Consider the following 16436-nt stretch of genomic DNA (forward strand, 5'->3'; position numbering starts at 1 on the left):
AGGTTGGGGAGAAATGTAAGGCATACTTTGCTGGGAAGAAGGACAAAATCCATGCTTCATGCTCAGATGCGAGTTTCAGAGGAAGACGGGCTTTCTTTTCCTTTTGGCCTGCTCTGTCTCGCTGGAAAGGTGGGGAAGAAATGAAACCAAGAAAGGAAGGAAGGAGAGAAAGGAAAAAAAAAATGATGACGATAATCATAATCATAAAGAATAATCATAATAAATAAGACAAGTTGGCCCCATGAGACTGAACGTCAAAGAGGACACAAGACTCGGGCTTGTATTTCCTGCCCCAGACCTAGATGGACTTCCGTCGTCTCATTAGCCTGTGGTTGTCGGTAAAGCTGTGTAACCCGGGGGAGATGGAGCTGATGGGGGACGGAAAGAGGCTGTTTTTTAATGTGCTTGGCGAGATCTCCTCGATCTTGTAAGAGATGGAGTGGAAGTACTGGGGGGCGAGCTTGGTGCTGAAGGAGTTCTGATGTGCCGCCAAGCGGCCACCGTACTCCTGCGGGCGGTAGCAGGTGCAGGAGCACACGGACTGCAGGTCCGCCACGTCCGCCTTGTACCGGGGCCGGCCTTGCCGTGCCTCCTCGGGGATGTGGATGACCATGCTGTTGCGGTTGCCGGCCAGGGACGCCCGCTCCTCGGCGTCCCGCCGCTCGTCCTCGCTGTTCATGGTCAGGAACCTGAGGACCACCAGGTTGAGGAAGGCCCCGATGACCGTCAGCCCCACCAGGATATACATAAAGCTAAAGGCCACGTAGAGCGGCTTCTTTTGCAGGGCGCCCTTGGTCTGCAGGGCCACGTAGTCCCCGAACCCAATGGTAGTCAACGTGATGAAGCAGTAGTAGTAGGCGTGGAAGAAGCTCCACTCCTCGCACTGGGAGAAGGCGGCCGCGCCGATGCACAGCGTCCCCATGCAGGAGAAGAAGCCCACGGTCACCATGTTCTCCATGGACACCTCCGTGTTGCGCAGGCCGCAGCACCTCTTGATGCGCTTCAGCAGGTAGCGCACGAACGTGTTCATCCGCTCGCCCAGGCTCTGGAACATGACCAGCGTCAGCGGAATGCCCAGCACCGCGTAGAACATGCAGAAGGCCTTGCCCGCGTCCGTGCCGGGAGCAGCGTGCCCATAACCTGCAGGAGGAGGTGAGAAAACGGAGAGGCAGTGAGGCGGGGTCTCCTTAAGTCTGGGGTGGCGTGGGGTGGATGTGGGCATTGCAGTTGGGAGGCAGCTGGGGTAACTTGAGGGGGGGTGGTGGGAAGAACAGGCAAGAATCAATGAAGAAATGTTCCTCCAAGTTTGGAGCACTTAATTTAGGGCAGTCGGAAGAGAAGTTTGGGGGTCATTTTACTGTTCTTAGAGTAACAGGAAGGTTTTCCAAAGAAAAGCAGCATATTCACTCATACGATTTTGCAGAAAGCTGCAGACGTAGCCAGCCCAAGGGAGAAAAATGAAATATGCCCACCATGGATCAACCGTAAGAGCAATCAGTCAAAGAATGCTAACTGGGCTTTCTTGTTGTTGCTGTTGACCACCATGATTGTATTCTTAAATAAACGCTGGGTCTAAGGCCAGGTTAGGCGGACAGGTGGGTGGAAAGCTCAGGAAGTATGGATCCTTGCACCTCCCCCACTGGGAGCAGTGGGGCCACCCAGGGAGGCGGGGACATCTCAGAAGGTCAGAGGGGTGCACAGGGTGGAAGGAGATGATCGATCCACTTGGCTCGGTTCTGAGTGTGCTGGTAAAGGGGGAAAAAGAACCCCAGTTTCCACAGCCTCAAGAGTGGTGCCAGAAAGCTCAGCATGGTCTGGAGAACCCCCTGCCTCCTGCCCAGGTTTCCCGTGCCCAGCTCAGCTAGCCAATCAACTAGTTAGTCTGTGCGACACCCATCATACACCACCTCTTGTGCTAACCCTATAAAACAGACACAATGCATCCGACACCACTGGCAGGAAAACAGTTATTTAATAGCAGGGTAACTTGATTACTTCAGAATTGGGATTTAAACCCAGAGTTTTCAGCAAATGAGGCTTAAAAGCAGAGGTCTTGAATCTAGAGGTCCCTGCTGAGTGGAGCATAAACACCACAGGAGCAAAAATGTTTACCTCCTTTGTTCACTGCAGTATCCCCACACCTAGAGAAACACCGAGTACACAAAATACCTCTTTAACAAAGGACAGAATAAATCCGTGCCGCTGTGTGAATGAGGCCTTGTCAGAATCGAGGGGACACACAATCCTTAAAGACCCCACATGTGTAGGTGCCTCTGAAACTCTTCACGCAGCTCCACAGAACACCCCTCTGTTGATTCCCTGCATGAGCTATGCAAAGCTGAGCCTGTATTCCCTCAGGTTCAACTGAGCATGGTGGTGCTGGAAAGGCGAATTACCTGCCAGGGTCACTCAGCTGCTCAGTGATCATGTCAGAGCCTGGGTAGGGTTGGCACAATATGGCAGGAGGAACCTAAGGCTAGTTCAAGCTCCAGGACTAACATTGCACAGAAAAAAAACAAGGGTCACAGGCAGTATGTGGACTGCGAACTTGGAGGATGAACATGGCCTTCCAACATCTCCAATCTTGCCCCACCAAGAAGGGTTTCCCTGGTGCTCCCCTGAGCCACGTGCTCATGGTCACTTAACCAGGTGTATTACCATGGGCTGCAGACCACCTCTCCCAGCCTGGGTGTTCTCACCTGTTACATGGGATAGTAACTTTGAGGTAGGTTGTTGTGCAGACCTGCTGAGATCAAAGGGCAGGGCCTGGGACTCAGTAGGGACCTGCCCCCTCCCACTGCCTCGTCCAGGAAGCCTACCCTGACTGCTCTAGCCCACACCTCTCCACCAGGGATTCATCACTTATGTTCAGCCTGCCTGCCTTTCCCCTGCCATGAACTTGTGCCACGTCCTGCCTGACTGGGAGTCACACTTTCACTGCAGAGGTGACATCAAAAGTTCATACCCTCTCTGGCCCTCAGTCCCATTGAGGCAGCACAGAGCTCCGACCCCCTCAGAGACCCCATGGCCTTTATGAAAGAGGAGAAATGGCAGGACAACATTGGAGTTGGATCAGAAAGGACACACGAGGAAATAGCAAGAAGAAAATGACAGGCATATCAATAGAAATTATCTAATCTGAAGAGAGGAATAAGTCAGTCAGAAAAACAAATCGTATATTAACGCATATATTGATGCTTTTGAATTGTGGTGCTGGAGAAGAGTCTTGAGAGTCCCTTAGACAGCAAGGAGATCAAATTCAATCCTAAAGGAAATACATCCCGAATATTCATCAGAAGGTCTGATGCTAAAGCTCCAATACTTTGACCACCAGACGTGAAGAGTCAACTCATTAGAAAAGATCCTGATGCTGGGAAAGATTGAAGGCAAAAGAAGGGGACGACAGAGGATGAGATGGTTAGATAGCATCACCGACTCAATGGACATCAGTTTGAGCAAACTCCAGCAGAGAGTGAAGGACAGGGAAGCCTGGTGTGCTGCAGTCCATGAGGTCGCAAAGAGTTGGACACAACTGAGCAACTGAACAACAATAATGCATACATGTGCAGTCTAGAAAATGGAACAGATGAACCTGTTTCCAGGACAGGAATAGAAACGCAGACGCAGAGAATGGACATGCAGACACAGGGGCAAGGGGAAGGTGGGGAGGGGAGGGTGGGCTGAGCTGGGGGATGAGGACTGACATATACACACTACCATGTGTAAGGCGGTCAGTGTGGACCTGCTGTATAGCACAGGAGCCCAGCCCAGTGCTCTGTGCTGGCCTGTGGGGGTGGGTGGGAGGGAAGTCCAAGAGGGAGGGGATATATATATACACGCATAGAAGATTCACTTCATTGCACTGTTAGCAGAAGCTAACACAGCATTGTAAAGCAATTGTATTCCAATTTTTTAAAAAAATTTAAATCAAAATTGGATTATTTCCTCAATTTCTCTTTCTAATCTTTCATTGTTCACATATAGAAATACAGTAGGTTTCTGTGTATTAACTACAATTTCTTCTTGAGAAGGAGAGGCCATCTTCCCTCACTCGTGGCATATGTGCATTTTGTATGCTCTCTGCTGCGTCTCTTGCACCGTAATCTGTAGATAGTGTGTATGCTATTGAGAGCTTCCCTGGTGGCTCAGTGGTAAAGAATCTGCCTGCCAATGTAGGGGATATGGGTTCAATCCCTGGGTCAGGAAGATCCCCCTGAAGGAGGAAAGGGCAAACCACTCAAGGATTCCTGCCTGGGAAACCCCGTGGATGGAGGAGCCTGGTAGGCTACAGTCCATGGGGTCGTAAAGAGTTGGACACGACTTAGGAATTAAACAATGCTGTTGAGATACGAGTAAGTATGATCCCCACAGCATGGGCATACATGTGGTACACAGATCCTGTGTCCTGAGCGCTCCTTCCATGCTCACCCACATCCTGCACCAAGTGTGTGTGTGCTGTGGGTATACAGGAGACACTCTGCGTGTTAGTTAGTCTAACATATGTAGATGGCATGTGGCTTTCGCCTCTACGCTTCACATCCACATCCAGTTACTCTAACACATCCACCTTTCACAAAGTTCCAAGCATATGCCACATGTATTTGTATAAAGCGTCCACAGGTGCTATGTCTGTGCATACCATAGACAATGAATAGTCTAGATGTAGACTTCATATGTGTCCTGTTTGCATGCAGTGCCCATCCCATTGCATCATAAGCAGATATGGGAAGCGGATCCAGTGGAGCATACACATGGTATATCAGCCAAGGGCTTTGCTCGTCCCAGGCCACCACACCTTCTACCCTCCTCACACTCCCACGCTATAAATAGCCCATTAATTAACTGTTCAAGTTGAGAGTGCCACCTCCTGCAGTCATGGAGAGCTGTCAGTCCACACGCCGTGGATGTAGCTGCTGGCACTTGTAGAGAGTCGCTCCATGGTATGAACCCACTGAAGACGTCACTTATTACCAAGGTCCTCATCTCCCTCCCTTCCTCAGACCTCCTGCTGGGGCTGTCCCATGAATGAACTCAGCTGGACACCAGAGGGCCAAGAAGCCCTAGAGGTGGCTCAGACAGACTTAGCCTGCCTGGTGGGGAGCGGGGTGAAGATGGGTGCATCTCAATGTGGAAACTGAAGGTATCCAGCACAGCTTCCTCCTTCCTGGAGGCTCTGCAAGGTGGTAGCTGCAGTGGGAACAGTCCTGCACCCTGGACCACTGGGCCCTTGGAGACTTATTCACCTGGAAGGCCCTAAGCTTTGGGGTGTTCTAGGCCCACACTCTTGTGTACCTGTCTTGCTAAGGGATGTCATTGCTGTAACAGACCAGTGAGAGATACCACAGGGTGTCAAAATGATAGCGTTCTTTCTTTCTGCAGGGTGGCAGGCTGCAGAACTGACACCCCCAGGGATGAGATACACAGGCATACTGCTGTCCAGGCCCTGAGAAGGGCCACTGCTTCACCCATCACAGGAAGGGCTGGGGGCTGGGCACCTGGTTTTGACCCAGCAAATACTATGCTGTTTCCTTCCAGTAAATAGATCCCATCCAGAACCACTAGCTAATTTACCGCCTTATTAAGTTGCCAACCGTCTACTGTTTTCCAGCATCCATCTGGGTTTTATATCAGCTGCACAGGTGAGCTATATGGAGATGTCATGGGACTCCCACCCCTGCATTTTGTATAAATATAAACCCATTTGTTTACCAAGATGCACTTCGTTCTTTCCTGAAGACCTTAGTCTCCATCTGGCGTCATTTCCCTCCAGGCAGAAGCACCTCCTTTAGAAATCATGCTGCTGTGCAGGGCAGCTGGAAACAAGTTTTGATTCTGAGAGTGGATTTTGTCTTCATTCTCAAAAGATATTTTCCCTGGATAGACAGTTATGGGTTATGGTATTTAAAAGGCTCTTTAAAGATGTTGTTCCACTGTTTCCTGGCCTCTGTCATTTATGATTAAGAAGTGCTGTTCAAATAGTTGTTTCACTGTATGCAATGCACTGTTTCTCTTTGATGCTTTCAAGATTTCTCTGGATTTTGGCAGCTTGATTCTGATGTTTTCTTTGTATTTATCTTGCTTGAAGTTTACCGAGTTTCTTGAATCTGTAAATTTGTGTGTGAGTTTTGGCTATTATTTCTTCTGTTTGACTTACTCTCTTTCTTCTAGGACACCTGGTTACAGTGCCCTACAGGTCTCTGAGGCCTTTCACTACTGAGTGAATAGACAAGGAAATCTTGAGAAACAAAAATGGAGTAGGAGGAATCAGGCTCCCTGACTTCAGACTATACTACAAGGCTACAGTAATCAAAATAGTATGGTACTGGCACAAAAACAGACCTATAGCTCAATGCAACAGGATAGAAAACCCAAAAGGAGAACAAGCTACAAATACTCAATGCCATCACAAAACCTATGTGACAACTCAAATCCTAAAAGACTGTCTTTTTTTTTTTTTCTAATCTGTGAGTGAATGAAGGCAGCCTGGCCTTCTTAGGCAGAGCTGGATTCAAGCATCTACCCGTATGTTATCCAGACTCACTCAGAGCCTTGACTATACACACTATCTGTGCTTGGGACAGGGGGTCCACAGGGGCTTTTTGTCTTCCCCTGATATCTTAGGGCCACTAGCCAGCCCACAACCAGAATCTCCTTAGGTGGAGGGCATGAGTGTCGCCAATGCCACCGAGGACTCCCAGGCTGGTGCGTGTTCTCCTCAGTCACCTTCCACCCCACCTGTGAGGCCCAACCCCATGAGCTCAGAGCCACACCTCCACCCAGCTTTGCCCTCTAAGACTCTAGACTCCCCCCTAGAGCCTCTAAGCTCTAGGTTTCTCTGGGCACTGGAAGCCACTTTCTCCTCCACCAACATAACCTCAGGAATCCCACCTAGGGACCATACTGTTCATCCTTCCATCATCGTAAACGGTTCATCCTTTCACCAAAGAGACTTCTAAAATTGATCCATACAGGGTTCAGGAGGTGGCCATGGGGCCCAGGAGAGACTCTGAAACCCCAGCCCCAGGCGGAAGCCTCTGGTCTCCTGCTCTGTGACCTTGGAAGATGCACTCACATCACTGGACGGATGTGGGAAATGCAGCTGGAAGGGGACAGTGAGACCAGGTCACGGCCACTCCACAGGAGACGGGGTCATCCCTCCCCAGCCCTGCGAGAGCCCAGCAGTGACCAGCGTGACTGTCACCCAGACCTCCTCAGACTGGGGAACGCAAAGGCCACAGGCCGCTGGGTACGAAGCTCCCTGCACGCAGGGGGCACAGCGGCTCTCACTGTCCCTCTGCACGCAGCCCTGCAGCCCCCTCGCTGCTGACTCTCCACGGATGCAGAGCCTGAGATTCAGATGTGCTCGTGGTCCTAAGCAGCCAGGCCTCTGGGTGTGAAGACAGCCATGGGGACCGGTGATGGCCTGCAAAGCACCCCCAGTGTGCACACACGGCAGCTCTGACTCCAGCACCATGCTCCCTGAGTTCCAGGACGCCAGTTCAGGGTCCAAGCATAGGGAATCACCCCGGAGTCCATTTCAGGCAATGCCTCATCCCAGCTCACTCACCAGCCAGCCCCTGCTGGGTCCTCGCCTTGCAGCTCCCAGCCCATTGTCACTGACCAGGAGGCAGGTGAGCGGAGCGGAGTCAGGGGGAGGCCCACCCCAGAGGTGCTCCCAGGTCCTGGCCCAAAGCTGGAGCTGACGGGGACACAGACTCTGAATCAAATTCAAGGTGCCTCGGGGCCATGACAGGAAGTAGAGCCCTTTGACTCCTGAGCATCTGAGAAAGACACTTCCATTTCCTCGTCTGTGAAATGGGGCCAAGGACCAGGAGCAGAGAGGGACAGAGAGGCAGTGGGAACTGACCGCTCACCAGAGCATCGGGTCCCTGCTAAGGACTAAACATTCCTCCAGTCCCTCAGGGAGATGACATTTGAGGTGGGGCCTCTGGGATGAGGTTACATGAGGTCATGAATGTGGGCCCCTCTGATGGGACTGGTCCCCTTATAAGGAGATGAAGGAGCCAGCGCTCCTCTGTCTCTGTCACGTGAGGACTTGGTGAGAAAGTGGCTGTCGGCGGGCAAGATGAGAGCCCACCCACCCATCCCCCCACCCAGGCACTGAACTTGCTGTCACCTTTATCTCGGACTTCCAGCCTCCAGAACTCTGAGACATGTGTGTTGTTTGAGCCCCGCAGTCTGGCATTCTGTTACCAACCCCCCCAGAACTGATGCCAGGTTCACGGCCCCTCTCCGTGCCTTCACCCAGACCTGCATTCTGCAGCCTTCGGGCCAGGGCACCCGGAGCTGAGCCCCCACCCAGAACGACACGCAGACGCTGAGGGCACTGCCTTCTCACCAGAATGTGACCCCCAGGTGGGCAGAAGCCCACTCCTGGCCCGCCCCTGTGCATCCCAGAGCCTGGCACAGAGCAGTCACTCAGGATTTAGAAGGCAGCATCCCTGCACACGTGACCTCCATCTTCCACGCCTGCCTTGAGGCCCTGGCCCATCCATGAGACCGGCACGGCTGGGCGCAGCTTTGCCCGAGACACTGCATCATCCAGCCTGATTTTCGCGGCCCCTTTAATATACTTAGTGGGTCTCTTTGATCTGTCCTGGGAGAGGTTTTGCAGAGAAGAGGCCTGCATCTCAGGGCTGCAGCAAGCTAACAAATAAAACAAATGAATCGGCTCTGCCCCCTCAGTGGAGCCAGGCGGGCAAGGAGGGTAATGAAACTCATGGTTCCTACGGGGTTGGGGGCGCCCCAAAGAGCCCACTGAGGTGACAAGGCAGCACTCCCAGAAAAACGCCCTGTGCCCCCACCCCGGATTTCCTGCTAGATTCCCCAGGAGCATGGCAGCCACCAGGTTTGACAAATTCCCAGGCCCGGCTCCTGCTCTGGGCAGCGTTTCCCTAAGACACTGTGAGCATCCAGCGGGCTGTCCTCACTGGGAAAAGTATAAGGCAACGGGGCAAGGGGGGCGCAGACCAGCCTCACTCCCGACACCTCAGGACTGCCCATGGCTCCCCCGAAATCTAAGCTCATCAACAGCTGGCCGTAAACGACCTCTCCAGACTTTCACAGCCCTTCACCATTTGCAAAGCTTCCCCCACTGTGGGGTGTCCCTCCGTGAAGCCTGCTGGGATCCCTTGGCCAGAAATGACCAACCTGGCTCTGAATTCCCCTCCAGGACACTGTTGGGGGGTGGGGGGGGTGGGGACAAGAGACAGGCTGGGTTAGACTCTGCCCTTCAGGGACCATGGGTGATCACCTCTCTGCCCAGGCCTCGTTCTCCTTGGTCAAGTTCACTGCGATCTCAAGCTCCTGGAGTGCTCTGCCACTCTGAGTGGGGGCGGCCATCAAGGCCAGGTGCCAGGTGAGAGTGATCCACCGAACGCGCAGCCCAGGGAAGGAGGCGGCCACCCAGGCATTTGGACATCAGGAAATTTGCTGCTGGAAGAGAATGAAATATTTATAAAGGACACACAAGGATTCTGTGCCTGTAGGAATTAAAATAGGCACAAATTCTATTAAAGAATGACTCAGGGTGGCTTTGGAGAGGGATGGGCCAGGGAAGGGAGCTGCCCTCGGCCCCCCGTCCTTTCTGGAACCTCCCCCCCACTTCAGCTGCAACCAGCCTCCCACTCATCCATCCTCCCGGCACCAGCCTCTCTCCAGCCCCCTGTACGGGCTCCCCGGGATTCCTGAGCCCCAGGCGTCTGCAGACACCAAAAAGGAGAATGAATCACAGGCCCTGTGGGGGGGCGGTGAGAGTGGATAGGAAGGGTCCTCCTGAGGCTCCTGGGTAGAGATCAGGAAGGCCCAAGGACCACATCTGGCTCCATCTCCTGTTTCACCAACCACGACGCTGGGAAAGCCACCCAGACGCTAAGCCTTGACTTTCTCCTCTGTAGAGGGGAGTGAGGGTCACCTCCACAGCACTCCACAGCCTACAAAGCTTTTCTGCATTCATTCTCTCATCTGGAAGGTCCACCTCTGTGACAGCTCCAGGTCAAGGAACCCTTCTCACGATGTAACGGAACCCAAATATACCCCGGGTCCCACCATGGGGGCTTGGGCCAAGGTGCAGGACCCCTATTCAGCCCAAAAGGGGATGACGTTTCTTGTGGGCTCTGCTTGGGTCCACTGGCCAAGCTCTGAACCAATGAGCCTTTTGCTCTTTCCTGCCAGAAAGGAGCCAGACTGTGATGTCCAGAGCCTCGGAAGTCATTTCACCACCATGAGGATGAGCCCAGCCACAGAGGAGACTGTCCTGAGAAATGGGGGCTTTCTTTCCACCCCCGGGTCTGAGTCCAGTCTCCATTCAGCTCTTCTCAGCCACTCCCATCTGTGTCCCAATAATCTGGCTTCAGCGAGTGTTTTGATTGCAATGGATTAACACTCAACATGTCCTACACCTCAGCATGACTAGAAATAATGAAGGGCAATTTGGGGTGGAAAACAAAGCACTCTGCAATTCACGGGCCCCTGTACCTCACACGGTTTCTCTTACAGGCCACCAGGTCTGTTGGAGGTGAGGCCAAACCAGGCCTGTGGGCGGCCGGTGGCCAGCTGGAGAACCGAGTCCCCAGAAAGAGCAGCTGTTCCCCAAGCCTTGGGACCAGGGCTGCAGGCCAGGGTGACCAATTTTTAAAGAGAAGCTGGAAATACTGGATATTGAAAATATGGAATCTAATTAGCATCTAATGAAACATTTTAAAATGTGGCCCAGGCCAAACAAAATAAGACAAAACTGACCATTTGTTTGTCTAACGCAGAAGTCACGAGGCTCCAGAGCCAGAAGGAAAGGAGGAGAGAAGAGAATGGATTTGAGGAGAGGGCAGGCGGGGACAGGAGGGGGGCAGTGAGGGGCCAGCCAGGCCGCGGCACCCCACCGCTAAGCCCTGTCTCACGGCACCCACCGGCCCTGTACACCTTGCCCCATCACAGCAAGGTTCCTGCCACAAGAGTCACCCGCTGGCTCCATTTCACAGATGCACAAATAAAGGCCACAGACGCACCTTCCCCAAGTAGGCAGAGGTCAGCCCCGCCCCCCACGGAGCGCCAAGCAAAACCACGGCCCGGCAAGCATGGCCATCCTGGGCAGACGGAGGCCCCTTCCTACCATCCCCACGGGGTTCGGTCCACAAATCCTCGACTGCTACTCACAGATGAGAACCCGAGGCTCCCTGTCCGGGCCGGGGACACGAAGGCCTGAGCCCTGGCTCCTCTTGGAGGTGCCTGGAGGCACCTTGCTCAGTCACCGGTTTGGCACTGTGATCTCTGGAGGAAAACCTGGCAGGTTTTGTGTTTTATTTAATGACAGAGCAATTCCCTCATAGGCTTTTTATTATTATTATTATTCACTTCCCAAAATGTTCCCTTTGGGTTTCGCTTCATTATTTGTTCTTAAGATGGAAAGGAGACCTAAAAATATATTTTTAAAAATATGCAAGCTCACAAGCCACAGTTTTCTAATGACAGCTCCTGGTCATTAGAGGGAGGACCCCCTTGCCGAGGAGAGCCTGGTGAGCCCCTTCCTGGGAGAGCTGGGACGGATGGGGTGGGGGGTGCCAGCTGAGAGCAGAGCCCACCCGGCCTCAGGGACCTTCCTGCTCGTACAAACCCGGTGCCCACTCCCCCTGCTTGTGCTGAACAGACATTTCACCTTTCGCTGGGCCTGTGTTATCACTCAGGAGGGCCTGGCGGATGGGATGGGGGGCTCCTGGAAACGCTGGTCCAGACTCCCGCTGGGCTTCCCCACCCCACCCCAGCCCTGGGCTGCACCTCCCTGGGCCCCGCCCCCTCCATGTTATGAGAATCCAGTGGGACCCAATGCCCCGTTATTGTTCCCATCTTACAGATGAGGAAACTGAGTCTGGGCAGCCCCGTGTGCTTCTCCTTTAGTCCCACAAAGACTCAGGAGGCTGCCATCAGGAGACCCTCAGATGGGGCCTAGATGCATCCTGGCTGGGGGCAGGGGCCCCGGCACGTGCTGGAAATGACCCACGACAGACAGTGGTGACCACCCAGACATAGCGGGAAAGTAAAAGGCAAGACTTTATAGTTTGCCTAAGAATGTTCTCTTAAGAGCAGAAAAAAGTAACAAAAAAAATACTCCCTTTAGAGACTATTTTTAGCAACTCTACTCCTAGGTATAGTCAAAAGCATTTAAAATAGGTATTCAAATACTCCATGCATGTTCACAGAGCACCATTCACAGCAGCCAAAAGGTGGAAACAGCCCAGATGTCCATCAACAGACAATGGATTAGCAAAGTGTGGTCTCTCCCTACAATGGGATATTATTCAGCCTTAAAAACAGGAACGGAAGCAACCTAAGTGTCCACTGATGGATGAATAGATAAAGAAAATGTGGTGTGGAACCTAATTAAACTTAAAAGCGTTTGCACAGCAAAGGAAATCATAAACTAAACAAAAAGACAACCTACAGAATGGGAGAAAATATTTGTAAATGATGTAATCAACAAAGGAATTAATTTCCAAAATACACAAACAGCTCATATAGCTCAATATGAAAAAAAAAAACCCATTCAAAAAATGGGCAGAAGATCTAAATAAACATTTCTTCAAAGAAGACATATAGATGATCAACAGGCACATGAGAAGATGCTCAACATCACTAACTATTAGTGAAATGCAAATCAAAACTGCAATGAGGTATCCACTTTACTGGCCAGAACGGCCATCATCAAAATGTCTAAAGATAATAAACAATTTAGAGGGTGTGGAGAAAAAGAAACCCTCCTACACTGATAGTGGGAATGTAAATTGGTGCAGCCACTATGAAGAGAAGGATGGAAGTTCCTTAGAAAACTAAAAATAGAGCTACTGTGTGATCCAGCAATCCCACTCCTGGGCATATATCTGGACAAAACTAATTCAAAAAGATACAGGCACCCCAGTGTTCATAGCAGCACTGTTCATATAACCTGAATCACTTTGCTGTACACCTGAAACAAACACAACATTATAAATCAATTACTTCAATAAAATATTTTAATATTAAAAAAAAAACAGTAAATGCACAAACCAAACAAAAATAAACACACGGATACAGAGAACCAGGACAGTGGTTACAGAAGGGAAGGGGCAGTGGGAGGAGGGGAAAAGGTTAAAGGGGGTCAACAGCATGGGGACAGACGGAAACTAAACTTTTGGAGGTGAGCAGGCGGCTCAGATGGTAAAGCGCCTGCCTACAATGCAGGAGACCTGGGTTCGATCCCTGGGTCGGGAAGATCCTCTGGAGAAGGAAATGGCAATCCACTCCAATACTCTTGCCCGGAAAATCCCATGGACAGAGGAGCCTAGTAGGTTACAGTCCATGGGATCTCAAAGGCTGAGTGACTTCACTTTCACTTGCATGCCTTGCTTTGTACAGAAGCAGACATTTAACACCGCACAAGAAACATACAATGTCATAAACCAATAAAAATAATTAAATAAAAAGAAAACGTGGTGTTTGGGATATTACTCAGCCATAAAAGAGAAGAAAAAAACATTATTTTTAAAGCAGACTCTTCCCAGCTTCCAGGGTCCCGGCTCTGACCTGAACAGGACAGACAACGGGAGCAGGACCCAGTCAAGGCATACCCCACTCCCAGCCCCCAGCCCCTCAAATATCTCAGGCTTGGACCCACAGAGGCATAGAACCCCTCTGCTGGAGTAGGCTAGAGGCCCTCCATCCACCAGATAGGTTTGCTTCTGAAGAGGATCGCAGACAGTGTGGTCAGGAAAGAGCGCAAGGGATTGAGATGCCAGTTAAAGCCCACAGCCCTCGGTATTTTCAGGCCCACTCGCTAAGGAGCCTCCGCGCGCCGCCAGTCGAGACCAAAATGCAAGCGCGCCCTCTGGCGGGCACGTGGACGACTGCAGAAGCCGCTGCAGCCACCAGCCCGCACTCCCCTGGGACTGCATCCAGAATCAGGAAACTGGTGTGGGGCAGGGGTGGGTGGGTGGCGGTAGCCATTCATCTTTTTCTCAGAGGCCATGTGTCATGTGGTGAGCCTCTCTGAAGTTACCACCAACCAATAATAACAGTAATAATAACAGATGATGGTGGTGGCCACAACCACAGTCTACTGAGGGCATACACGGGGCCAGGGAGGGGTCACCGTCCTTAACTCATTCACTCTGCAGGAGAGAGAGCACTCTGAAGGAGGGGGAGCACCCTACAGGAGAGGGAGCACTCTGAAGGAGGGGGAGCACCCTGTAGGAGAGGGAGTACCCTTCGCACAGTTAGTGGTGTTATCTCCCAGCCATGGATGAGGAGCCCCAGAACCGGGTGGAGCTGGATCCTCCATCTCTCCCGTTCCACTCTCCTTCCCTCACCACCCACAGTCCATAACCGCCTCTGAAAAAAAGAAAAGAAAAACTGCAAGGAAATATGGGGAAACAAACTAAATATAAAAATCAGGTTCACAAGAAAAATTATATAAAATTGGGCTGACTTTCGAAAAGTCTATATCAGAATAAGAAAATTGTAAGTCAGCTTTCATACGCAAGAATACTGTCTCATTCAGTAATAACTGATACTTGGGTATTTTTTTTAAGTGAAACAAAATATTCAAACTTGTGCTTTGTTTCTGTTAGAAGTGGGGACTCTTCCTTCAGGGCCTGGAGTGCAGAAGAGGGAGGGAGCAGGTGGAATTCATGGAGGAAAGATCCTTCGGGCAAAATAGACAGAGGCTTGGATATCAACGCACTTAGGACTCTGAGTGCTGGGACCCCAGCCGCCCAGCCCCACCCAGGTGCCACAGCTTCCCAGCTCCCTGCAGACACAGCATGCGCCTCCCTCTGGGAAGCCCTTGCCCCCTTTTCAGGACCCAGTTCAAAGGCCACCTCCTCCAGGAGGCCCTCTTCTCCCTCACTGCGAATCCCAAAGGAGCTCTGGGCACACAGGGACCTAAGGGACACGGATTCAGGTGGCCTGCGGTTAAGCCTGGCAACCCCCTCCCTGAAAGGAGCATGATCCACGCCAGTGGGGGGATGGGGCCGGGAGAGCAAAGACACTGGTGCTTTCACAGCTGAAAATCGTCATCTCTGCCTCTCGGACACCTGATGAGCCGAGTGAAGGGAAACGCTCAGCTTCCCAAATTGCCCACGTTCACGCGGGCCGACCATGCTGGCATCTTTTTCCAGGGCAGAACCCTGAGGCAGGAGATCTGGGCCCGGGACTCTGGGTTCCCCTCCAGCCCCGTGGATTCCCCCTCTCCCACCGAGTAGGGGGCACAGGGGCCTGTGAGAGCTGGTGGGGTCAGTGGTCGGCCTTAGAGGTCACCACCCGGCCTCACCCAAGCACGTGGCGGTGGTGAGAACGGAGGCCATCTCCGTGCACACACGTTGGCAGCCACCCACGTCTCGCAGACCGAGAGCTGCTCACTTCCTCAAGAAGCAGGTGGTCTAGCCCCAGGCGCTGGTGCCCACCTGGGTGGGGGCCCTCCCCGGCCCCCAGCACAGCTGCCCACAGCGCCCCTCAGGACTCAGGGCCAGCGGGGCCCTGAAGGCCCGCCATGTGACTCTCATCTGCTCCCTTCCTCCTCCCCGCTCCGCCCCGACAGGGAGAGGACTCAGGACCTTGGGGAGGATGGGGCCTCCAAGTGCTGGGAGCCGGGTTCCTGAGTGACCGTGCTCAGCAGAGGCCCTGCTGACCCGCGGTGGCTGTGACCCAAGCAGCAGAGGAACTCAGGGAGCAAGAGGCCGGGGGTGTCGGGGGGGAGCGCCTTCTGGGCCCCCGGCTCACCAGAGGCACTCAGAGATGGCATCTGCTAGCAAGGAGGCCACACACGAAGGCCAGACACGTGAAGACCGTCACTGCCAACCTTGCAGCCCAAGAGGAGCCCGCAGAGACCCCTGACTTAGGTGCAGACACGACAGAGCCCCCTGTACCTATCCCCACATCTGCCAGGGCGGCCAGGCAGGGACGGTTGTGTCCATTTCACAGGTGGGAAGACTTGGGCTCAGGGCCATGACTGGCTGTGTGACCTTGGGGACATTCCCTTAGCAGTGGGGCAAGGCCTGGGACGTGGCAGTGATGCCAGAGTGCAGCCTGCTGTACGATGCTGACAGTCCCTGTGCATGTGTGTGCAAATACACACACAGACTCATGCATACATGGCTGTATATAGATACATTTGCACATGCAGGCACACATACCATATACCTGCATGCACACACATATGCAGACATATACACAGAGGCACACGCAGATACATACGCATGCAGACACAGCACATGCACTCATGCACACACATATGCAGACACACACTACATACACACATGTGTGCACACACAGGCATACACAGATACATCTGCGTATACACAGAGGCACATTCAGATGACACACACACACGTACCTCTGGGGCCCGAGACACTCTGGAGAGTAATGGCAAAGAAGCAAGATGAAGCCGAGGA

At 52.5% G+C, this 16436-nt stretch overlaps 1 protein-coding gene across 1 annotated transcript in view; it reads right to left on the reverse strand.

Moving 5' to 3' along the window:
• Positions 1 to 204: 204 nt before the first annotated feature.
• The window catches only part of KCNK9 (potassium two pore domain channel subfamily K member 9), a 93071-nt gene continuing 76839 nt past the window's right edge, over positions 205 to 16436 (reverse strand). The window contains exon 2 of the mRNA XM_081496690.1: positions 205 to 1140. Coding sequence (XP_081352816.1) covers positions 299 to 1140 — 842 coding nt within the window. The 3' untranslated portion in view covers positions 205 to 298. The remainder of the gene's footprint in view (positions 1141 to 16436) is intronic.

The sequence above is a fragment of the Giraffa tippelskirchi genome, chromosome 6 (assembly GCF_054371585.1).
Source record: "Giraffa tippelskirchi isolate mGirTip1 chromosome 6, T2T-mGirTip1v1.2.pri, whole genome shotgun sequence".
Lineage (NCBI taxonomy): Eukaryota > Metazoa > Chordata > Mammalia > Artiodactyla > Giraffidae > Giraffa > Giraffa tippelskirchi.